This window comes from Dipodomys merriami, unplaced genomic scaffold, assembly GCF_024711535.1.
Source record: "Dipodomys merriami isolate MVZ:Mamm:240054 unplaced genomic scaffold, mDipMer1.0.p SCAF_297, whole genome shotgun sequence".
In the NCBI taxonomy this organism is placed as follows: domain Eukaryota; kingdom Metazoa; phylum Chordata; class Mammalia; order Rodentia; family Heteromyidae; genus Dipodomys; species Dipodomys merriami.
The window spans coordinates 174,419-199,750 of NW_027204459.1; the positions used below are offsets into that span (position 1 = coordinate 174,419).

Consider the following 25,332-nt stretch of genomic DNA (forward strand, 5'->3'; position numbering starts at 1 on the left):
CTACAGAGCAAAAAGCAGTTGGCTGGACATGTGAGTGGATTCCAGAGCAATCACCAGGTGGACAGAGGCACCAAGTAGAGTTGTCAGTCCTTCGGAGTTAACCCAACTGGAGTCACCAAGTGACCATCCAAACTCACGTCGCCTTCCTGTCCAACCACGGTAGAAGTGCAGCACAGCTGTGCTAAGAGACCACGGTCAGGGCCCACCCCGAGCCCTGACACCAGCAAAGGCAAGCCTGTGGACCGTCCTCGGTAGCTGCAGCTCAGCTCTGACTCCGTGGCAGAGCTGTGTGAAACATGATTTTACTGTTGCCATGTTTGAGAGGATCTTGGTGACAAGCCGGCCACTTTTCTTTCTCTCTCCTTTCTCCCTCCCTCCCTTTCTTTCTTAGTAGAGTGTTAAGAGAATAGAGAAACAAATCAACTGTGAGCTTTGGTAGCAAATTGTATTTAAATATACAGTAAAGCTCTGAATGTCGAGCAGCAGAACGGACACACCTGCACTGAGGATCACCGTGCAGACCCCTCTGCGCACACGCGCCGCGCCTCACACAATGCTCCTGGGCACCCTGCCCCTCCACCACGGGAAGGCCTGTGCCCCGCCTCTCCCCCTGCCCGCAGCTCCTCTGCTCAGCACCCCGCGGTGCCTTTCCCACTTCCCTTCTCCCCCTCCTCCTCCTCACTCCCAGGCGTGGCATCCCAGTCCTGGCAGGGCAGAGACTTCTTTTTCCTCCTTACCGGCTGTGTCAGCCCAGCCACCTGCTGCTGGTCCTGCAGTGGCGGCACCAACGCCACACCCCTGAGCCCCTTTTCCTTCCGCCGTTTGTACTCCATTACTTTCTTGTTGAGTGCCTCATGATCAATCCCACACAGACATGAGTGCACAGCAGGTCCCCGGGAGTCATTTGGTGACAGGGCACCTGGATTCCTGCAAGAGAAGGAAGCCTTTACACCAAGCAAGAGCCAAGCTCCAGACCAGAGCGCTGCTGCCCGACATACTACAGCACCCACATGTGCACACTCCTGACGCGATCGGAGGGGGCCTGGAGACTGCTGTGCGAAGAAGGCTAATTCCAGCTTTGGTTCTCTGGGCCAGTGGGCAGCCAGTCGCACACCAAACTCCTTCATCCGAGCACAGCAGCTAGACAGTCCCAGGCGGGCTCAGAGCCCTCACCAGCTCAAGGGTCCCGAGCACAATCCACTCTTGAGAACACGGCCTGAGCACAGCTATCGCCCTCCACTCTCTGAACGTTGGCTCGAGGAGATCTTATAACCTTAGGCTGGGACCTGCTCCCTGGACTGGCTTGCCACGGGTCTGGGCTAAGCCAGGCTAGATGCAGTCCCAGGCTTTCTATTTGGCACCACCACACCGGTTGGATCTCAGATCTCCAAGTGGCCGTGTGGGGTTGACAAGTGTCAGGGACAGATGCTGCTCTGCCCAGGGCATGCCATCCCGGGAGCAGGGTCCCCCACAAATGCCTCACATGTGCCTCAAGGTGCTTCTGTACCCACTAACTCTCTCCGCCTCTTCCTGCCCAGCTCCTCCTACAGCACGCCAGCGGGATGCCACCACCGCCCTCCCAGCACAGCAAGGTCTGTAACTAGAGGCCGCTGGCCTGCTGCAAACCCGTGGCAGAAGTACACCAAGTCACACAAGACCAGACTGGAGGCCCACGGAGTAGCGGCTGTGTTACTGTGGCTACATGGCCGCGGGCCACTGAGTGTGGACAGGTGCGAGCCCCGGGGCAAGGCTTGCCAGTGGGAGCACAAAGCAAACAGCACCTTCCCATCTGGACATCTGCCCTGGGAAGTACACCTGTGTCACAGCCTCACCTCAAATCAGCCTGTGCCAAACTGTCCTTCTCATCTGGGGGTCCAAAGTCGGCGGCTGCCAGTAACGCATCCACCTGAGGAGGAGCACAGGCGTGAGCCGCACCCCTGCTCCCTCTGAGGGGCAGCGGCAGGCACTGGGTCACAGCCTCCGCAGGGCCCAGCGCGGGGCTCTGGCCACCTGTGAAAGTGACCAGGCCAGGACCTGGCCGCAGACCTTCTTGCAGCAGTGGTTCAAGTCCAGTTTATGCTTTCCTCATCAGGACTATTCCAGAAGGCACCAAGGATGCATGTGGGACTTAATTTCCCAAGGACAGAAGGAACCAGAGACAGGCACTCTGAAGGGACAGTCCACCCTGTTGCCACGGGTGGCCATGAGGAGTGGTCTCAGGCCCCAGAGCTGAACTGCATGGAGAGGGCTTCTCCTTCTAGATGGGGAAATCCCTCCCTCCAGCTTGCCATTCCTTCCATTTTCAGAGCTACCTGTGCAAAGCCCAAGAAAAGACAAGTCAAATTAGATACTTTTCCTTGGTGCAGCTCTAGCAAGTCATAGTTACTTAGCTAGGATATTGCCAACATTATTTGGTGATTTTTGGTAAATACTTCAAGGTATAACATACTTTACTATCAAGTTACTATGCATATAAAGGTTTTGAACTTATGAAAGTATCCAACCGCCGGTGCTGGTGGCTCACACCTATAATCCTAGCTACTAGGGAGGCTGAGATCTGAGGATCATGGTTCAAACCCAACCTGGGCAGGAAGGTCTGGGAGACTCTTATCTCTAATTAACAACCAGAAAAACGGAAGTGGTGCTGTGGCTCGAGTGGCAGAGCGCTAGCCTTGAGCTGAAGAACTGAGGGACAGGGTCCAGGGCCAGAGTTCAGGCCCCACAACTGACCAAAAAAAAAAGTGTGAGACCACAGACAGACCACAGTACGAGATGTAGGTGAGAGGCAGGGGGAGCACTGCTCCAGGTATATAACGTGAGAAACGACTTTCATTCACTGGTCGGTCATCTGTAAGGACAAACTCTTTTTTTTTTTTGGGGGGGGGGTCTGGTCGTGGGGCCTGAACTCTGGGCCTGGGCGCTGTGCCTCAGCTCTTCAGCTCAAGGCTAGAGCTCTACCACTTGAGCCCCAGCACCACTTCCGGCTTTTTTTTTCTGCTTATGTGGTGCTGAGGAATCGAACCCAGGGCCTCATGCATGCAAGGCAAGCGCTCTACCACTGAGCCACCTTCCCAGCCCAGGAGAAACTCTTAAAGCCAGAAAAAGCAGTTGCCTCGGGGGCCCAAGCTGGGAACAGGGAGCATGAGGGCCTTCCTGTTTGTTTGTACCCTTCTCAATGACCTTTTTTGTTGTTGGTGGTTGTAGGGCTTGAACTCAGGGCCTGGACCCAGTCCCTGAGCTCTTTTGCTCAAGGCTAGTACTCTACCACTTTGAGTCATAGCTCCACTTCTGGTTTTTGAGTGGTTAGTTAGGAGATAAGCATCTCATGGGGATTTTTTGCCCTGTACTGGCTTTGAACTGCTGGCTTTGAAACTACTCAGCCTCCTGAGTAGCTAGGATTACAGGCAAGAGCCACTGTGCTAAGGATCTTTTAAAAGCTGTGTTACCAAGAGGAGTTGCAGGATGGTGGATTAGAAGTTTCAAGGTTTTACCAGTGCCGGTGGCTCACACCTGTAATCCTAGCTACTCAGGAGGCTGAGATCTGAGGATCAGCCTTGGTGGCAAAGTCCATGAGACTCTTATCTCCAGTTCACCACCAGAAAACCAGAAGTGATGCTGTGGCTCAAGTGGCAGAGCGCTAGCATTGAACTGAAATGCTCAGGGACAGTGCCCAGGCCCAGAGTTCAAGCCCCATGACTGACAAAAGAAAAGAAGAAAAGCCCAGAGAAAATGAGGCAGCAGAGAATAGCAGCACAGTTCCAAGCCCATCCCCAGCTCCCAAGAAGGAGGAGGAGAAGCAGAAGACACGCAGGCACAACAGTTTGGCAACAGATTTAATTCCAGCTACAAGAGAAGCCTCCACTTTCCTTAAGCTTCGAACCAGGCTGGGATCCAGTAAGACAGTAGACTGTGGGGTGGAAGGCTGGCCTCAAAGAAAGACATTACAGCTCCCTTCATCAGAGTGTGTGACAGCAGGGCTATTAAGAGAGGGCCTATTGTTTGAAACTCCGGGGACCTGAAAACAAGGCACTCGTACAGCTCAGAGAATCTTGGGACACCCTGTCACATAGCCATGGAACTGGCTGAAAAGGAGGCGAAAGGGGGACATTGAGTCTGTGGGGAATGGAGGCTGGCACTGTAGGCACCTGTGGTGGGAGGCCAAGACTGAACCCCACTATCCAGGCTGAGGCAGAAGCAAAGCACCCCGCCTCCAGGCCTGGCTCGGCTGCGTGTACTCGATTGCCAGCTAAGTCAAGGCTGGAGTGCAGATCCAACCATTGCTTCCTCCTCCTCTGTACAAGGAGAAAACTGCTGGGAAGAGCCAGAAAGCAGGGCTGGGAAGGTGGCTCAGTGGTAGAGCACTTGCCTTGCATGCCAGAGGCCCTGGGTTCGATTCCTCAGCACCACATAAACAAAAAGAAAAAAGCCGGAAGTGGCGCTGTGGCTCAAGTGGTAGAGCGCTAGCCTTGAGCTGAAGAGCTGAGGGACAGCGCCCAGGCCCACAGTTCAAGCCCCATGACCGGACCCCCAAAAAAAAAAAAAGGAGCCAGAAAGCAGTAAGACCCAGGGACAGTGGGTTGCTGGTCCTAGTCCTGCTGCTTGCTCTTCCAAGGGCTTTACTTTCCCTTTGTTAAGTAAATTCATTATCTTATCAAAACAAAGGCAGTAAGACCTTCCCTGAGACCTACATCCTGCTGCCAATTAAGAATTGCCAGGGCTGGCAAAGTGGCTCAGTGCTTGCCTCACATGCATGAGGCCCTGGGTTCAATTCCTCAGCATTACATGCACAGAAAAGGCCAAAGTGGGCACTGTGGATCAGGAGCTGAGGGACAGCCCCACAAACGACCAAAAGAAGAACTGCCAAACTCTCATGGCTCCCTCCTTCACACAGGGTCACTAACTGTGTATGGGGTCAGTAAGCAGAGTGATGTGGTTCTCCTGCCCACCCAGGGAAAAACCAGGGAGCTTGCAGAGCAAGTGGGAATCTTCCCAGCGGCCAACAGCAGTTCCAGCACCCAAAGAACGGAAGCCTCTGTACCTACAGCTAGCCTCCCACAAGGCACTCCAGCCAATTTACACCGATTTTAGTAGTGCGGGGTCAGGCTGGTCCCTGAGCACTAAGCAAATGTCCAACCCCAAGTCCAGTGGCGAAAGAGCACAGGAGCTCAGTTGTTACCCTCCCCTTGAACCTGAGACAATTCAGCTAAACGTCCACAGGTGATTAAAAATTCCAGGTGATTAAAAACTTTGGTTTCAGATGCATAAACCCCAGTGAAGAAACACAAGTAATATGTAAAAAAAACCAGTGTTCTAAAAGTCAACCATTGAACATGCCTAGCTACTCAGGAGGCTGAGACCTGAGGATAGGGATTCAAAGCCAACTCAGGCAGGAAGAACTATGAGACGCTTATCTCAATTAACTACCAGAAAACCAGAAGTGGTGTTGTGGCTCAAAGTAGTAGAGCACTAGCCTTGAGCAAAAGAACTCAGTGCCCAGGCTGAGTTCAAGCCCTACAAGCAACAACAACAACAAAAAAAAAAGAGCATCACACTGCAAAGCAGAAGAAATTTCAAAAAAATAAGCTCAAAAGAACAAGAATAATGAACAAAATTAAAACTGACATGTGTTGGACACTGGATGATTCATGCTCCTTAGAAGGCTGAGACCCAAGGATCATGGTTTGAAGCCAGCCTAGGCAGGAAAGTCCATGAGACTAGTCTCCAATCAACCACAGGAGATGAAATTGGAGCTGTGATACAAGTGGTAGAGAGCTAACCTTAAGAAGCAAACCTCTGCAAAAAACCAAAAAACAAAAAAGGGCTGGGAAGGTGGCTCAGTGCATGCATGAGACCCTGGGTTCGATTCCTCAGCACCACATAAACAGAAAAAGCCAGAAGTGGCGCTGTGGCTCAAGTGGTAGAGCGCTAGCCTTGAGCTGAAGAACTGAGGGACAGCGCCCAGGCCCAGAGTTCAAGCCCCACAACCAACAAAACAAACAAACCTCAGGGCTGGGGGCTGAGAAGGTGGCTCAGTGGTTGAGTGCTTGTCTCCCATGCATGAGGCCCTGGGTTTGATTCCTCAGCACCACATATTCAGAAAAAGCCAGAAGTGGCACTGTGACTCAAGTGGTAGAGCACTAGCTTTGAGCTGAAGAGCTGAGGAACAGTGCCCAGGCCCAGAGTTCAAGTCCTAAAAATTAATAGCTCAATAACCCAACTAAAAATCTCATTTGAAAGCCTTGTTTACAAAATGAATGAAGTTGAAAACAGAATATCAGAGATCAAAAATAAAGTAAAAGGATTAGTTCAATGAGGCAAAGAGAAAGAGAAATACTAAAAAAATACATAAAAGAACCACATAAGATTTCTAGGACACCATTAAAGGATCAAACTTCAGAATCTTTGTACAAAAGAGAGAAAAAGTATAAGCTCAAGGCACAGAAAATAAAATAATAGCAGAAAACAATCTAATCTTGAGAAGGCAAGATCCATCTAGGTACAGGAGGCTTTCAGAATACCAGTCAAGATCAGAGAAGAAAAAAATACTAGATATATTATAGTTAAGGCACTAAATATACAAAACAAAAAGAAATCTTAGCCGGGCACCGGTGACTCTGGCCTGTAATCCTACCTACTCAGGAGGCTGAGATCTGAGCATCGAAGTTCAAAGCCATCCTGGGCAGGAAAGTCCGTGAGACTCTTATCTCCAATAAAGCACTGGAAAATCGCAAGTGGCGCTGTGTGGCTCAAGCGGTAGAGCGCTCACCTTGAGCTGAAGAGCACAAGGACAGCGCCCAAGCCCAGAGTTCAAGCCCCATGACCAACAACAACAAAAAAAAGAAATCTTAAAAGCTACTAGGGAAACAACAAGTCATTTACGAATGTAAACCCGTCTGAACACAATATATTTTTCAACAGAAACTCTAAAAGCAAGAGGAACATGGAACGATATATTCCAAACACTGAAAATAACGGTTAATGTAGATTAATAAAAAGTTTCATGATAAATGAAACTAAAGAAATTCATGGGCTGGGAAGGTGGCTCAGTGGCAGAGTGTTTGCCTAGCATGCATGAAGCCCTGCGTTTGATTCCTCAGTACCACATACACAGAAAAGGCTGGAAGTGGCACTGTGGCTCAAGTGGTAGAGTGCTAGCCTTGAGCAAAACAAGCTCAGGGACAGTGTCCAGGCCTTGAGTTCAAGCCCCAGAACTGGCAAGGAAAAAAAAAAAAAGAAATTCATGACCATTAAACCAGCACTGAAGAAGGCACTTAAAGGAATCCTACATAGAGAAAAGTAAATGTGATGAGGAAATATTGTAAAGAATAACTCCCCCTAGACAAGTAGATTAGCAAGTGAGAATGAAAAATGAAGCAATCATCACAAAAACATCGAAATGACAGCAAATACTACATACTTTTCCATATTAAAAATAAACGCTAGGGTCTCCAATCAAAAGACACCAAATGGCAGAATGTATTAAAAAGAATGATCTTAGCCGGGCGCTGGTGGCTCACGCCTGTAATCCTAGCTACTCAGGAGGCTGAGATCTGAGGATCGCGGTTCAAAGCCAGCCCGGGCAGGAGAGACCGTGAGACTCCTATCTCCAATAAACCACCAGAAAACCGGAAGTGGCGCTGTAGCTCAAGTGGTAGAGTGCTCGCCTTGAGCTGAAGAGCTGAGGGACAGCACCCAGGCCCAGAGTTCAAGCCCCACGACCGACAAAAAAAAAAAAAAAAAAGAATGATCTTACCATTTGTTATATAAAAGAAACAGATCTCACTGACAAACACCACAAAGTGAAAAGACAGAAAATGATTTTCAACAAAATAAGACTGAAAGCAGGCAAGAGTAGCCACACTCATCTGATAAAGTAGATTTCAAACAGAAACTACTCAGAAGAGACAAAATCAATTTATATACATTAAGAGGATAATTCAGAGAGAGGAAGTAGCAACTGCCAACATATAAACACCAAATGTTGGCACATCTAATTTAATTAAACAAATACCACTGGACTTATAAAGCATAGCTAGACACTAACACATTAATAATAAGAGATTTCAATATCTTATTATCACTAACAGACAAGTCATCCAGACAAAAAATTAACAAAGGAGCCTCAAAATCAATCAACAGTATAGATCATTTCATCCAGTAGCTATACAATCTATTCTTAGAAGTTCATGGAACTGGGGCTGGGAAGGTAGCTCAGCGGTAGAGTGCATGCCTTGCAAGCATGAGGCCCTGGGTTCGATTCCTCAGCACCACATAAACAGAAAAAGCTGGAAGTGGTGCTGTGGCTCCAGTGGTAGAGCACTAGCCTTGAGCTGAAGAGCTGAGGGACAGTGCCCAGACCCAGAGTTCAGGCCCCATGACCAGCAAAAAAAAAAAAAAAAAAGAAGTTCATGGAACTTTCTCCAACAGAGACCATATCTGAGAACGTAAAGCGAGTTGAAATACACGAAAACTATCGGGGTGCTGGTGGCTCACGCCTATAATCCTACCTACTCAGTAAGCTGAGATCTGAGGATCATGGTTCAAAGCCAGCCTGGGCAGCAAAGTCTGTGAGACTCTTATCTCCAATTAACCACCAGAAAACCAGAAGTGGTGCTGTGGCTCAAGTGGTAGGGCGCTCACTTTGAGCTGAAGAGCTGAGGGACAGCGCCCAGGCCCAGAGTTCAAGCCTCACAACCGACAAAAAAAAACAATTAAATTAATAAAATTTTAAAATACATGAAAACTGCAATAAAGCACTGTAATTTTATCAAGACTACAATGGGAAACTAGAAATCAACAACTATAAACAAACTATACAAAATGTGTTTGAACAAATGAAAATGAAATTGCATTGCTGAACAACTAGTAGATCATTTTAGAAATAACAAAGGATAATTCCTAGAATCTATGAAAATGAAAAATAATTTATCAGAATCTCTGGGTTACAGCAAAGGCAGTTCTGGAGGCAAGTTTATAACTGTAAGCACTGACATTAAAAAACAGATCTTAAATAATAGCTTGATGATTCTCTTTCCTTTCTTTCTTCCCTCTCTTTCCCTCTCTGCCAAGAAAGACCAAGCTGAGTAAGAACATGAGGTCTTGAATTCAAGCCAGAGTAGCAGCGCCAAAAACGAACAAAAATCAATTAGGGCTGGGCGCCGGTGGCTCACGCCTGTCATCCTAGCTACTCAGGAGGCTGAGATTTGAGGATCACAGTTCAAAGCCAGCCCAGGCAGAAAAGTCCATGAGACTCTTATCTCCAATGAACCACCAGAAAACCAGAAGTGGTGCTGTGGCTCAAGTGGGAGAGCACTAGCCTTGAGCCGAAGAGCTCAGGGACAGCACCCAGGCCCAGAGTTCCCAGAGTTCAAGTCCCATGACTGACCGGGAAAAAAAAAGCCTTACTTTGGAGCTGGGCACTGATGGCTCTCACCTGTAATCCTAACTACTCAGGAGGCTAAGATCTGAGGATTGCAGTTCAAAGCCAGCCCAGGTAGGAAAACCCATGAGACTCGTATCTCGAATGAACCAGTAGAAAATTGGAAGTGTAGCTGTGGATCAAAGTGGTAGAGTGCTAGCCTTAGGCAGAAAAGCTCAGGGACAACACCCAGGCCCTGAGTTCAAGCCCCATGACCACCACCAACAACAACAAAAAAGCCTTACCTTGGCCAGAACTGTGTCTTTTCTGTCTTGAACAAACACTATGGGGGGCACATTCCTCAGTGTCTGCTGGGACATCACCAGGTGTCTGAGGAGAGATTGCATGTTTTGCAGATTTAGAAGAGAGGAAGGGTGCTTAATGTGAACTACATGAAAGTCACTACTGAAAGTCGGACTCAATCATCACGTCACTCAAAGGTGAGAGTAGGTAGTGTCACACCTGCGTTCTCAGCCATGAGGGAGGCAGAGCAGGAGGATCACTCGAGCCCACAGGCTCAAGAAGCAAGGGAAGAGGAGTTGAGGCAAAGAGGAGAAGTGAGGAAGAAAAGGAAGGCTGCAGAGAGGAAAACATGAGACCAAAAGCCGTTATCACACTACCGTATCACAAAGGGTATAGGCATCACTCCTGTTCTTAACCATTCCATTTGTGTATTTACCTATTTCTTTGTCACTTATTTACTTACTTACTTGCAATATTTGAGATTGAACCCATGTGCTAGGCAAGCACCTGGGGTGTTGGGTTTTTATTTTTTTGTAGCAGTCCTGGGGCTTGAACTCAGAGCCTGGGTGCTGTCCCTGAGATTTTTTTGTTCAAGACTATCATTCTACTACTTGAGCCACAGCTCTACGTCGAGCTTTTTTTGTGGTTAATTGGAGATAAGCGTCTCATAGACTTTCTTGCCCAGGTTTTCAGATCTCAGCTTCCTGAATAACTAGGGTTACAGGTATGAGCCACTTGTGCCCAGCTGTGTGTGTGTGTGTGAAGTATTTATATATATTTGGGGGGGAGGGGGTTGGGTTGGTCATGGGTCTTGAACTCAGAGCCTGGGCGCTGTCCTTGAGATTTTTCTGCCCAAGGCTATTGCTCTACCACTTGAGCTACAGCTCCACTTCCAGCTTTTTCTGTGTATGTGGCACTGAGGAATCAAACCCAAGGCTTCATGTCAGATTTCAGCCTCTTTTTTTTTTTTTTTGTCGGTTGTGGGGCTTGAACTCTGGTCATGGACACTGTCCCTCAGCTCTTCAGCTCAAGGTAAGCTCTCTACCACTTGAGCCACAGCCCATTTCCAGTTTTCTAGTAGTTTATTGGAGATAAGAGTCTCATGTGGCTCACGCCTGTAATCCTAAGCTACTCAGGAGGCTGAGATCTGAGGATCATGGTTCAAATCCAGCCCAGGCAGGAAAGTCAATGAGACTCTTATCTCCAATAAACTACTAGAAAACTGGAAGTGGTGCTGTGGCTCAAGCAGTAGAGCTCTCGCCTTGAGCTGAAGAGCTGAGGGACAGCGCCCAGGGCCAGAGTTCAAGCCTCACAGCTGACACACACACAAAAGAAGTCTCATGGACTTTTCTGCCCAGGCTGGCTTTGAACTGTGATCCTTAGATCTCAGCCTCCTGAGTAGCTAGGATGACAGGTGTTGAGCCGTTAGCACCTGGCTTCAATTTCATCTTTTACTGTTAAACAAAACCAAGACAGTAAAGTCTTTTCTTCAAGTATTGAAACAGCTGTGTTGTTGTCTGGTTTTCAGGCATTTCGAAAGCTTGGCTGAATGTTCCCTTTTCAAGCACAGTGTGTAGGTTTCAGGAAATGTGTTCCATGTATAGCTCAACCTCACAGGTGTGTGTCACAGCGCTGAGCTGTACAAAGACATTCTCTCCAGCTGTGGCAGTGTGATGGCAGAGTTCCAGAGTGTCCAGGGAGCGCCAGACATGCGCTTAGCATCTGAAGCCACGGGCGGTGGCCCACATTCTGACCACGGCATTCAAAGAAGTAAGAACAAGCCAGGTGAGGTGCCATGCCCGTAATCTTGTCTACTCCGGATGTGGGAGTGGGAAGATCTGAGCTTAAGGTCAGCCCAGGCAGAGTTCTTGAAACCCTATTCCAGTAATAAAATGAAAATACAAAAAGGCACGTGTGTGTGTGTGTGTGTGTGTGTGTGTGTGTGTGTGTGTGTGTGTGTGTGTGTGTGTGTGTGTGTGTGTGTGTGCAGCATGATTATAACTGTGGGACTATCTAGGGGAGGATGAGGGAAAGGGGAGAGAGAAAGAATAAGGGAGGATGAATAATGCTGGAGTACATTGTGTCCATAATGCAGATGGCATAAGGAATCTTATTGGAGCAGGAAGGTAGGGAATAATGGGGGGAAGTTCATGTAAATTATGTGCATGTGTGAGATACCATTTTGAAACTCCTATGTACAATACAAAGTGAAAACAAATGACCAGAAAGCAAAACAGGTTCTGTTGAGAGTTGGGTACCCGCAGGGGGGAGAGGCCCAACAGATTATGAATATGGTTGATGTTCTCTCAAAGAACAGTGGAGCTCAATCATCAAAATGAAAAACTAAGGGACAAGGCCCAGGCCCTGAGCTCAAGCCCCAGTACTAGCACAATAAGTAAGTAAACAAATAAATTCGTAAGCTGATTATTACTCTGAAGGTCCATTTTATTGGTGACAACAGTGAAGCCAGCTGGTTTCCCCAAAGCACTGGGGTCACTCAGCACATCTTTGAGATGAGCAGCCCAGGGCTCGCTCGGCTCCGCCGTGGTGCTGACAGCTGCGCTGTGACGGGATCACGGTGCTTTCCCCACAGGGTGTTAAACAGGCGTGGCCTTGTGGGTCAAGGCTGTACACTTGGTCTTTTTTGTTTGTTCATATGAAATACTTTGCGGTATGACTGCTTTAACACTTTACAGTGGCACTGTGCTTCACAGTGAAGACCAGCAGCAGTGCAAACAGGCACCAGTCCTGGCAGACTGAGAAAGGCAAAGGGCTAGGCTCCGGTGGCTACTCAGGAGGCTGAGTCTGAGGATCACAGTTCATTTGGTTTTTTTTGTTTTTTTGGGGGGTCTGGTCATGGGGCCTGAACTCTGGGCCTGGGCACTGTCCCTCAGCTCTTCAGCTCAAGGCCAGGGCTCTACCACTGGAGCCACAGCGCCACTTCCGGCTTTTTTCTTTTTGCTTATGTGGTGCTGAGGAATCGAACCCAGGGCCTCTGGCATGCAAGGCAAGCGCTCTACCACTGAGCCATCTTCCCAGCCCCTGAGGATCATAGTTCAAAGCCAGCCCAGGCAGAAAAATCTCTGTGAGACTTGTATCTCCAATAAACCACTCAAAGACTGGAAGTGGAGCTGTGGCTTAAAGTGTTAGAACGCTAGTCTTGAGCAAAAGAGCTCAGGGATAGTGCCCAGGCTGTAAGTTCAAGCCCCACGACCAAAACAAGAAAAAAATAAAGAAAAAGAAAGAAAGAAAGAGAGAGAGAGAGAAAGAAAGAAAAAAGAGAGAGGGAGGGAGGGAGAGAGAGAGAGAAAGAAAGAAAGAAAGAAAGACAAAAAGAGAGAGAGAGAGGGAGGGAGGGAGAGAGAGAGAGAGAGAGAGAAAGAAAAAGAAAAAGAAAGAAAGAAAGAAAGAATACAAGAAAGAAAGGCAGGCAGGCAGGCAGGCAGGCAGGCAGGCAGACAAAAGAAAGACCAAAGGATCTTGAGTATTTGTTGAAAACATCCTTAACCTCAAAAAAGTCCTGAAAGGAGCTCTGGATCCCTATAAAACTTTTAAAAAGCTGACTAGACTATGTTTTATAGGAAAAGGCAAATTATATTCTGAAATTGAAGAAAATACTTCCAAATTTTTTCCTTAAAAGTACAATTATAGTGGGTGCCTGTAATCCTACCTACTCGGGAGATCTGAGGATCACGGTTTGAGGCCAGCCCAGGCAGTAAAGTCTGTGAGACTCTTTATGTCCAATTTGGTTCAAATGGTAGATGGCAAGCCTTGAGTGAAAAATCTCAGGGCCAGTGCCCAGGCCCTGAGTACAAGCCCCAGGACCAGCATGCACAGGAGAAAAGTACAAATCCTTAATAAGAAAATTTAAAGGAACACCTAGGAGAGAGCGAGCGGAGCAGCCGGGGTGCAGGCAGAAAGCGGCCCCTGTGGGAAGCCAGTACGATCACCTCATGTGTGCCGCGCTCCTCTGCAGGACGGCTTCTGTGTGCTTGTTCTGGTCTGCGGAGAGACCCGTCTTCCAGTACACACGGCAGGCTGAGAAGTCCGAAGCCAGCGAGACCTGAGACCCAGCCAGACACAGGTCACTTCATGTTTACAGTGGTTCACACACAGACAACAGTCTGGAGGTGAAAAGCCGCAGTTCCTCTGTGCCTGAACGCCTCCCTGTGAGAGCTAGCAGCGACCACCACCCACTGGCGCTGAGATGTCATGGCTGAGAGCAAAATGCACTTGCTTCTTCTCTCCAGGTCCCACCACCCACCTGCTCAGTCACCTGACTGCAGGGGACTGGCTTCACGGAGTTTTGCCAAGATGCTCACTGGAAACACCCAGCTGCTGTCTGTTGTCTGCTCAACTCTCTCTTTAGAGGTGGAAGGACTCTCCTTTGTCTCAATGCTGGGTTAAACATAGCATGCCTACACCTCAGCACACCCTTAGACTTCTTCCAACAATCCAGTCCATACTTGACACTGGCTAGCTGTCCAACATGCCAGGGCCCGTGTGGTTACAGTCCCCTGCCCGGTGGAAGGAAGGAAGGAAGGTGATGCTTCTGTGCCACAGCACAGGGTCCTCCAGAACTTAAGATGGCCAGACTGGACATCACCCTGTAGCCCAGATAAAAACCATGATGGTGAGAAGGGAAGGCAAGACTGGGAGGTCTGGCCTGCCACCTACCTTGGAGAGCTCCACGTTCAGGTCACAGACTTCCTGGCTTACTTCAGGGGTGCACAGCAGATCTGTCAGTGCTTTAAGAAGGAGGCCGTTCAAGGTCCTCAGGCGCACATGGTCTTCCTTGGTGGTGGTCTTTGAGGTCTTCTTGTTGAGGAAGTCCAGCTTGGATGGCTTGTGGGCCTACATTAATAAGAATACACCAAGGACAGAATTACCACAGAGACCAACTCCACAGACCTACACAGGGGCTAGGGCAGGGCTAAGCTGACAACTAGATAGACACTTTTTGCTAATCACAGATCCTTCCTGATTTTACCTGGTAAAATACTTCAATACTTCCATACTAAAAGTGCTGCTAGGGGCTGGGAAGATAACTCAGTGGTACAGTGCTTGCCTCACATGCATGAGGCCTTGGGTTCGATTCCTCAGCACCACATACACAGAAAAAAAAAGCTGGAAGTGGTGCTGTGGCTCAAGTGGTAGAGCGCTAGCCTTGAGCTGAAGAGCTGAGGGACAGCGCCCAGGCCCAGAGTTCAGGCCCCACTATCGGACCCAAAAATAAATAAATAAATAAATAAAATAAAAGTGCTGCTAATGTGGGATATTTTAAATGTTTATTTAATTGGTGTGTGTGTGTTCGCTTGTGTGTGTACCAGTACCATGGCTTGAGTTCAGGGCCGTCCTCTCTCACCGCTGACACTCTGTTGTACTTGAGCCATGCCTCTACTTCCAGGTTCTTGCTGTTTAATTGGAGAGAAATTTTTGGAGATGTCTGCCTAGGCTGGCTTTAAACTACAATCCTCAGATCTTCGCTGAGACTGTAACTGTGAATCACCAGAACTTAGATTGTTTTTTCCTTTGTTGGAGTGTGTAGTGTGCACATGCTGTTCCTGGGGCTTGAATTCTGGGCCTGGGCGCTGTCCTTGAACTTTTGTGCTCAGGCTAGTGCTGTACCACTTGAGCCATAGCTCCACTTCTGACTTTTTAGTAGTTTAGTGAAGATAAGAGTCTCACAGCCGGGCGCCAGTGGCTCACACCTGTAATCCTACTACTCAGGAGGCCTAGATCTGAGGATCGTGGTTCAAAGCCAGCCAGGGCAGGAAAGTCCGTGAAACTCTTATCTCCAATAAACTACCAGAAAACTAGAAATGGTGCTATAGCTCAAGTGGTAGAGCGCTAGCCTTGAGCTGAAGAGCTCAGGAACAGCATCCAGGCCCAAAGATCAAGCCCCACGACCACCAACAAAAAAAAGAGTATCACAGACTTTCTTGCCCAGGCTGGCTTAGACCTGTGATCCTCAAATCTCAGCCACCTGAGTAGCCAGAATTACAGGTGTGAGCCACTGGTGTCTGGCTTTTGTTTTGTTTTTTTTTTTTTTCTTTTAACATGTTATCCATACACCATAAAATTCACCCTGGAAAGCTTTCATTTTTCTTTGCTGTGTTGGGAACTGATTTCAGGAGCTTTCTCACATTCCATCATCAAGCTACAGCCCAGCCTTTTACTCTGTTAAAGTATTTGTATCATCATATCAACAGCTATAGTATATACACTAAAAGCTGACCATACATTAAATTATTGAAATTTGGTCAAAGAACATTTTAGAAAACTCAGCAGTATTACTTTTTTCTCTGAGAGTGTTGAAATCTATGCTTCAGTAGCATCTAGCTCCACTGGCAGATTGTCTGTCTATCCAACAAAGTAGAAATGGAACGTTTGCAGGCTACAATCTTCCCACTTTTAACTTTCCCTCCCGCCTCACAATTATAAAGGTTATAACTATGCTTTTTACTTACCAGGTGAGGCCCCAGGGAAGGACTCTCATACCAAAACTTCTTCCTATGTGGAAAAAACAAAAATTAAGTAGGAAAATGAAGAAGAGTTATGTAAGTGGGCTCTAGAGGCTGTGACTCTAGGATCAGAATAGAGGAGGGCCTAAGAAACACAGATGTTTAATGGAAAACAACAACATGGCTATGGGGATAGGAAAGAAAAAGTTTTCACTTAAGTTTTAAAGCTTATCTATAGTCTCAAGGGAAGAGAAAGGGGCCCTTTAAACACATCTTCTGGCCAGGCACCGATGGCTCTCACCTGTAATCCTAGCTACTTAGGAGGCTGAGATCTGAGGATCACGGTTGAAAGCCAGCCCAGGCAGGAAAGTCCATGAGACTCTTCTCTCCAATAAACCACTAGAAAACTGGAAGTGGTGCTGTGGCTCAAGCGGTAGAGCACTCGCCTTGAGCTGAAGAGCTGAGGGACAGTGTCCAAGCCCAGAGTTCAAACCCCACGAATGACAAAAAAAAAATAAATAAATAAAAATAAATAACACATCTTCCAAGCAGCATGTAAGCACTATGTGTAGTTGACCAAGTAGTCTCAGAGATTCACAAGAGGATGGTTCTGATATGTATACCAAAACACCAATTAGATAACTGTTAGGGAAGGAAGGACAGTAAGACCAAGAGGCTAAAGAATCCACAGAATACACTAGAGCTAGAGACAATGGTTTCATACAAAAACATTCCTAAGTAAGTCAATACACTGAGGTGCACCTGGATCTCAGACCACGGCTTTCAACACTACTTCTCAATAATCATAGCTCCGTGGAGAAATGGTTGGTTCCAGAGTTGAGACAGAGGGTATATGGACCTGGGAGCTCAGAGGGACAAATACGGAAGCTAGATCTAAAATATACCAGAGTACGATAAGTTATTTAGAACTCTGGACACTCACACATGGTGAGACCAAAGAAGGCCATCTTTAGGGGAGGAACACACAGGTGCAAGGCCTCTGTGCCTCTGAGCATTGAACGAATAGCCATCAAAATGAACTCCAGGAGAAAAACAAAACACAAACGCCCGGAACATTCTGCTGAGCATGCTAGTAGACAGTAAAAGCCTGGAACATTCTGCTGAGCATGCTAGTAGACGGTAAACGCCCGGAACATTCTGCTGAGCATGTTAGTAGACAGTAAAAGCCTGGAACATTCTGCTGAGCATGTTAGTAGACAGTAAAAGCCTGGAACATTCTGCTGAGCATGCTAGTAGACGGTAAACGCCCGGAACATTCTGCTGAGCATGTTAGTAGACAGTAAAAGCCTGGAACATTCTGCTGAGCATGTTAGTAGACAGTAAAAGCCTGGAACATTCTGCTGAGCATGCTAGTAGACGGTAAACACCTAGAACATTCTGCTGAGCATGCTAGTAGACAGTAAAAGCCTGGAACATTCTGCTGAGCATGTTAGTAGACAGTAAAAGCCTGGAACATTCTGCTGAGCATGCTAGTAGACGGTAAACACCTAGAACATTCTGCTGAGCATGCTAGTAGACAGTAAAAGCCTGGAACATTCTGCTGAGCATGCTAGTAGACGGTAAACACCTGGAACATTCTGTTGAGCATGCTAGCAGACAGTAAAAGCCTGGAACATTCTGTTGAGCATACTAGTGACGGTAAACACCTAGAACATTCTGTTGACCATGCTAGTAGACGGTAAACACCTAGAACATTCTGTTGAGCATGCTAGTAGATGGTAAACACCTAGAACATTCTGTTGAGCATGCTAGCAGACAGTAAAAGCCTGGAACATTCTGTTGAGCATACTAGTGACGGTAAACACCTAGAACATTCTGTTGACCATGCTAGTAGACGGTAAACACCTAGAACATTCTGTTGAGCATGCTAGTAGATGGTAAACACCTAGAACATTCTGTTGAGCATGCTAGTAGACGGTAAACACCTAGAACATTCTGTTGAGCATGCTAGTAGACGGTAAACACCTAGAACATTTTGTTGAGCATGCTAGTAGACGGTAAACGCCTGGAACATTCTGTTGAGCATGTTAGTAGATGGTAAACACCTAGAACATTTTGTTGAGCATGTTAGTAGATGGTAAACACCTGGAACATTTTGTTGAGCATGTTAGTAGATGGTAAACACCTAGAACATTTTGTTGAGCATGGTAGTAGACGGTAAACGCCTGGACATACACAGCGCGCCTTATGATGGGTTAGTAAAAGGGTGGAGAGGACTCATAATGGCCAAAGATGGAACATTTTTTAAAAAGTGAAGCATTTTAAGCAAAATTGGATTATCATTCATGAGTCCTCACTGAGTATGGACTCAGATTCAGAACTGTAGAAAATCTGAGGCATAATCCTCCACTGCAGCAATTTTCTCCCAACAAGACAGTATGGAAAATGGAGTGATAATCGTGGGGGCTGAATATACCCTGGATGATGGGTGGAAAGGGCTCTTTATCTCAGCCAGCTCCCCTCCCAAATCCATGAAGAAAACAAAGATATTCCAATGAGGGTGGGCAGGTGAAAACATGGCTCAAGTGGTAGAACACTTGAGAGGAAAAAAAACTAAGTGACCCACCCAGGCCTTAAATTCAAGTCCTAGTACTGGCAGGAAAAAAAGCCTGGGGGTGGGGGGGTGGGGAGAAGGGGGAGAAACAAGGAAGAGAGAGAAGAGAGCTCCGAGAGAGAGCTCCAAAAGAAAAACAAATGAGGTCCCAGGGCTGACACCTAGCATCCCAGCTGATCAGAGGCAGAGTCTGGAGGACTGAGATTGGAGATCACTCCATCAATAATCCAGATTTGGTAGACTGAAGTCTGAAGCCAGTTCCAGGCAAAAATGTAAGACTCTACCTGGAAAACAACTAAGGCATATAATAGGGTGGGCACAGTTCAAGTGGTCACAAATACAGCACCTGCCCAACAAGCCAAAGCTATGACCACAACATCCAGTCCCACCTAGCCACCAGGACGACCTTTATTCATCAAAGAAAGACCACCTAAAAGAGCACTGCTCCTCAAACCAAGGCCATACAGAAGGCATTAATAAGGAAGAAGTGAGTCTCTTGTTACACTTGTGTTGACAAGACTAGAAACGATGAACCATTTTGCTGATTTTTCTTTTAACCTGACACATGTTCTCAGAAGACTCCAAAGCTGTACAAAAAGGAAGGAGAAGAGAGTGGGTGTAAACGTGGCTGTGTGGGTTCTTTTTAGTGGGTTGTGGGGTTTGAAACCAGGGCCTGGGCACAGTCCTTGAGCTCTTTTGTTCAGGGTTGGGGCTCTACTACTTTGAGCTACAGCTCCACTTCCGTCTTCCTAGTGGTGTCAGGAAGGGCAGGACGTTGGCTCAGAGGTAGAGTGCTTGTCTCACATTCATGAGGTCCGGGGTTTGATCCCTCAGCACCCCATAAAGAGAAAAAGCGGGAAGTGGCACTGTGGATCAAGTGGTAGAGCGCTCACCTTGAGCTGAAGAGCGCTGGGACAGCACTCAGGCCCAGAGTTCAAGCCCCACGACCCACAACAAAAAAGGTCTCATAAACTTTCCTGCCCTGGCTGGCTTTGAACCATGATCCTCAGATCTCAGCCTCCTGAGTAGCTAGGATGACAGGCTGAGCCACGAGGCCGGCTCACTCACTGCTTCCTGCCTGGATGCTGGCTATGTTAGGGTTCCAGCAGTTAGCATAGGAGATGTGAATTTCTGCACCCAGCTTTTCTTTGCGCTGATCTTAAAGGGGACAAAGGTCCCTCCACAGCCATCTAATAACACAGCACCTCCCTCCTGGTGACCCTGAGCCCTGTGGGGCTGCGCCCTGCCGCCCCCTGCTCCCCTGAACTGCCTTACCCCCTCCCCCTGACACTGCCCTACCCCCCTGCTCCCCTGACACTGCCCTACCCCCTCCCCCTGACACTGCCCTACCCCCTCCCCCTGACACTGCCCTACCCCCTCCCCCTGACACTGCCCTACCCCCTGCTCCCCCTGACACTGCCCTACCCCCTCCCCCTCACACTGCCCTACCCCCTGCTCCCCCTGACACTGCCCTACCCCCTCCCCCTGACACTGCCCTACCCCCTCCCCCTGACACTGCCCTACCCCCTGCTCCCCCTGACACTGCCCTACCCCCTCCCCCTCACACTGCCCTACCCCCTGCTCCCCTGACACTGCCCTACCCCCTGCTCCCCTGAACTGCCTTACCCCCTCCCCCTGACACTGCCCTACCCCCTCCCCCTGACACTGCCCTACCCCCTACTCCCCTGACACTGCCCTACCCCCTCCCCCTGACACTGCCCTACCCCCTCCCCCTGACACTGCCCTACCCCCCTCCCCCTGACACTGCCCTACCCCCTGCTCCCCTCACACTGCCCTACCCCCTGCTCCCCTCACACTGCCCTACCCCCCTCCCCCTGACACTGCCCTACCCCCTCCCCCTGACACTGCCCTACCCCCTCCCCCTGACACTGCCCTACCCCCTCCCCCTGACACTGCCCTACCCCCTCCCCCTGACACTGCCCTACCCCCTACTCCCCTGACACTGCCTTACCCCCCTGCTCCCCTGACACTGCCCTACCCCCCTGCTCCCCTGACACTGCCTTACCCCCTCCCCCTGACACTGCCCTACCCCCTCCCCCTGACACTGCCCTACCCCCTCCCCCTGACACTGCCCTACCCCCCTCCCCCTGACACTGCCCTACCCCCTCCCCCTGACACTGCCCTACCCCCCTGCTCCCCTGACACTGCCCTACCCCCTCCCCCTGACACTGCCCTACCCCCCTGCTCCCCCTGACACTGCCCTACCCCCCTGCTCCCCTGACACTGCCCTACCCCCTCCCCCTGACACTGCCCTACCCCCCTGCTCCCCTGACACTGCCCTACCCCCTGCTCCCCTGACACTGCCCTACCCCCTCCCCCTGACACTGCCCTACCCCCCTGCTCCCCTGACACTGCCCTACCCCCTCCCCCTGACACTGCCCTACCCCCTACTCCCCTCACACTGCCCTACCCCCTGCTCCCCCTGACACTGCCCTACCCCCTCCCCCTGACACTGCCCTACCCCCTACTCCCCTCACACTGCCCTACCCCCTGCTCCCCCTGACACTGCCCTACCCCCTCCCCCTGACACTGCCCTACCCCCTACTCCCCTGACACTGCCCTACCCCCCTGCTCCCCTGACACTGCCTTACCCCCTCCCCCTGACACTGCCCTACCCCCTCCCCCTGACACTGCCCTACCCCCTCCCCCTGACACTGCCCTACCCCCTCCCCCTGACACTGCCCTACCCCCCTGCTCCCCTGACACTGCCCTACCCCCTCCCCCTGACACTGCCCTACCCCCTGCTCCCCTGACACTGCCCTACCCCCTGCTCCCCTGACACTGCCCTACCCCCTCCCCCTGACACTGCCCTACCCCCCTGCTCCCCCTGACACTGCCCTACCCCCCTGCTCCCCTGACACTGCCCTACCCCCTCCCCCTGACACTGCCCTACCCCCCTGCTCCCCCTGACACTGCCCTACCCCCCTGCTCCCCTGACACTGCCCTACCCCCTCCCCCTGACACTGCCCTACCCCCCTGCTCCCCTGACACTGCCCTACCCCCTCCCCCTGACACTGCCCTACCCCCCTGCTCCCCTGACACTGCCCTACCCCCCTGCTCCCCTGACACTGCCCTACCCCCTCCCCCTGACACTGCCCTACCCCCCTGCTCCCCCTGACACTGCCCTACCCCCCTGCTCCCCTGACACTGCCCTACCCCCCTGCTCCCCTGACACTGCCCTACCCCCCTGCTCCCCTGACACTGCCCTACCCCCTCCCCCTGACACTGCCCTACCCCCCTGCTCCCCCTGACACTGCCCTACCCCCCTGCTCCCCTGACACTGCCCTACCCCCTCCCCCTGACACTGCCCTACCCCCCTGCTCCCCTGACACTGCCCTACCCCCTCCCCCTGACACTGCCCTACCCCCCTGCTCCCCTGACACTGCCCTACCCCCTCCCCCTGACACTGCCCTACCCCCTGCTCCCCTGACACTGCCCTACCCCCTGCTCCCCCTGACACTGCCCTACCCCCTCCCCCTGACACTGCCCTACCCCCCTGCTCCCCTGACACTGCCCTACCCCCTCCCCCTGACACTGCCCTACCCCCTACTCCCCTCACACTGCCCTACCCCCTGCTCCCCCTGACACTGCCCTACCCCCTCCCCCTGACACTGCCCTACCCCCTCCCCCTCACACTGCCCTACCCCCTCCCCCTCACACTGCCCTACCCCCCTGCTCCCCTGACACTGCCCTACCCCCTCCCCCTGACACTGCCCTACCCCCTCCCCCTGACACTGCCCTACCCCCTCCCCCTGACACTGCCCTACCCCCCTGCTCCCCCTGACACTGCCCTACCCCCTACTCCCCATGACACTGCCCTACCCCCCTGCTCCCCTGACACTGCCCTACCCCCCTGCTCCCCATGACACTGCCCTACCCCCCTGCTCTCCTCACACTGCCCTACCCCCTGCTCCCCATGACACTGCCCTACCCCCCTGCTCCCCTGACACTGCCCTACCCCCCTGCTCCCCTGACACTGCCCTACCCCCCTGCTCCCCTGACACTGCCCTACCCCCTCCCCCTGACACTGCCCTACCCCCCTGCTCCCCCTGACACTGCCCTACCCCCCTGCTCCCCTGACACTGCCCTACCCCCCTGCTCCCCTGACACTGCCCTACCCCCCTGCTCCCCTGACACTGCCCTACCCCCTCCCCCTGACACTGCCCTACCCCCCTGCTCCCCCTGACACTGCCCTACCCCCCTGCTCCCCTGACACTGCCCTACCCCCTGCTCCCCTGACACTGCCCTACCCCCTCCCCCTGACACTGCCCTACCCCCCTGCTCCCCTGACACTGCCCTACCCCCTGCTCCCCTGACACTGCCCTACCCTCTCCCCCTGACACTGCCCTACCCCCCTGCTCCCCTGACACTGCCCTACCCCCCTGCTCCCCATGACACTGCCCTACCCCCCTGCTCCCCATGACACTGCCCTACCCCCCTGCTCTCCTCACACTGCCCTACCCCCCTGCTCCCCTGACACTGCCCTACCCCCCTCGGGCCTGCTCCCCGCGGACACCGGCCCCGATCCCGCAGACACGGGCCCCGCGGACACCGGCCCCGATCCCGCAGACACGGGCCCCGCGGACACCGGCCCCGATCCCGCAGGCACGGGCCCCGCGGACACCGGCCCCGATCCCGCAGACACGGGCCCCGCGGACCCGGCCCGCCGCGCCCCGCCCCGCGCATACTTGGTTTTGGAGGCAAATTTCTTGAGCAGGTTCTTCGAGCCGCAGACAACGGCGGAGCCGTGCAGGCCCCGCGCGCGGCTGGGGAGGAGCGCGGCACCCCCGACGGCCCGCAGGACCCGCAGCCCGGCCCCGCCGACGCCACGCACCCGCAGCGGGGCCCACATGCCGCGCCAGACCGGCCGCGCCGACGACGTCCCGAACGTGGGGGCGGGGCCTCTGCCCCGCGGACGGAGGAGCGGCCTCGCCCGTGTACGGGAGAGGCGTGGCTTCATCCTGCGTGCGTGCGTGAGGGGCGGGGCTTCGGCCGTGAGTGACGGGCGGCGCTTCTGTGGCGAGGGAGGGGCGGGACTTCGGCCAACGTAATGGGCGGGACTTGCGTGGTGAGGGCGGGGCTTCCGCCCTGAGTGAGGGGCGGGGTGTCTGTGGGGAGGGCGGGGCTTCGGGCGGCGGTCCCTCTGGTAGGACAGGTGGTGGCGCCCGGAGCCGGAGCCGCAGCTCCAGGGCAGCCCGAGCAGACGACGCGCAAGCCTTCCTTCCCTGGAGTCAGCGCAGCCGCAGCAGAGGGCGGCTCCTGCGTGGGTGTCAGCCCGCCGCCAGAGCTGGCAGCCCCGAGGCCCAGCCGCTGCGCGGGCAGGGTGCGGGGGCGCGGCGCGGGCAGGGTGCGGGGGCGCGGCGCGGGCAGGGTGCGGGGGCGCGGGTGAGGGGGCGGGGGGGCGGGCAGGGTGCGGGGGCGCGGGTGAGGGGGCGGGGGGGCGGGCAGGGTGCGGGGGCGCGGGTGAGGGTGCGCGGCGCGGGCAGGGTGCGGGGGCGCGGCGCGGGCAGGGTGCGGGGGCGCGGGTGAGGGGGCGGGGGGGCGGGCAGGGTGCGGGGGCGCGGGTGAGGGGGCGGGCAGGGTGCGGGGGCGCGGGTGAGGGGGCGGGGGGGCGGGCAGGGTGCGGGGGCGCGGGTGAGGGGGCGGGGGGGCGGGCAGGGTGCGGGGGCGCGGGTGAGGGGGCGGGGGGGCGGGCAGGGTGCGGGGGCGCGGGTGAGGGTGCGCGGCGCGGGCAGGGTGCGGGGGGCGCGGGGGCGGGTGCGGGGGCGCGGGTGAGGGGGCGCGGCGCGGGCAGGGTGCGGGGGCGCGGGTGAGGGGGCGCGGCGCGGGCAGGGGGCGTGGGCACGGCGCGGGCAGGGGGCGTGCGCACGGCATGGGCAGGGGGCGGGGGCACGGTGCGGGCAGGGGGCGGGGGTGTGGCGGGCAGGGGGCGCAGGCGCGGGGCGGGGGTGCGTGGGCGCGGGGGTGCGTGGGCGCGGGGGTGCAGGAGGGGGCGGCCCGGGCAGGGTGCGGGCAGGGGGTGCAGGCGGGGGCGGTGCGGGCAGGGGGTGCAGGCGGGGGCGGTGCGGGCAGGGGGTGCAGGCGGGGGCGGTGCGGGCAGGGGGTGCAGGCGGGGGCGGGGCGGGCAGGGGGGCGGGGGCGGGGCGGGCAGGGGGCGCAGGCGCGGGCAGGGGGGCGGGGGCGGGGCGGGCAGGGGGCGCAGGCGGGGGCGGCGCGGGCAGGGGGCGCAGGCGCGGGCAGGGGGGCGGGGGCGGGGCGGGCAGGGGGTGCAGGCGGGGGCGGCGCGGGCAGGGGGGGCGGGGGGGGGCGGGGGGGGGCGCGGGCCTCAAGATACCGTCGCGGCTCGTGGTCTCCTGCGTGGAAGTGAACCGGCCCGAGCCCCGCACACCACCGACCGGGCGAATTCCCGCGGAGGAGGCCGCGAGCACCGGCGGGCCCTGCGGGGCCAGCTACCCCGGGGCGGGGGAGCCCCTGGCGCTGCCTGGTGCGGTTCAAGGCGTCTGAAGTGCGGCGCCGCCGGGGCTCCGCCGTCGCCCGCCGCTCAGGAGGCCGAGACCTGCGGGTCGCGGTTCGAAGCCAGCCAAGTCCGTGAGCTCCGACCTCTGACCGCG

The 25,332-nt window shown here is 53.4% G+C and overlaps 2 protein-coding genes across 2 annotated transcripts; both read right to left on the reverse strand.

The window, feature by feature from the left end:
• Nucleotides 1-431: 431 nt before the first annotated feature.
• Nucleotides 432-23,627, reverse strand: Rbfa (ribosome binding factor A). The gene is made up of 7 exons (XM_070038791.1): nucleotides 23,410-23,627; nucleotides 16,132-16,174; nucleotides 14,339-14,515; nucleotides 13,612-13,724; nucleotides 9,664-9,748; nucleotides 1,833-1,906; nucleotides 432-927 (listed from the first exon to the last, which is right to left on the reverse strand). Exons 1-7 carry the CDS (start codon nucleotides 23,571-23,573, stop codon nucleotides 630-632), a joined length of 954 nt encoding a protein of 317 aa, XP_069894892.1. The 5' UTR covers nucleotides 23,574-23,627; the 3' UTR covers nucleotides 432-629.
• A 50-nt stretch (nucleotides 23,628-23,677) lies between these two features.
• LOC138839193 (uncharacterized) lies at nucleotides 23,678-24,595 on the reverse strand. Its single transcript, XM_070038824.1, has one exon. It carries the CDS (start codon nucleotides 24,593-24,595, stop codon nucleotides 23,678-23,680), a length of 918 nt encoding a protein of 305 aa, XP_069894925.1.
• Between the last annotated feature and the right edge of the window lie 737 nt (nucleotides 24,596-25,332).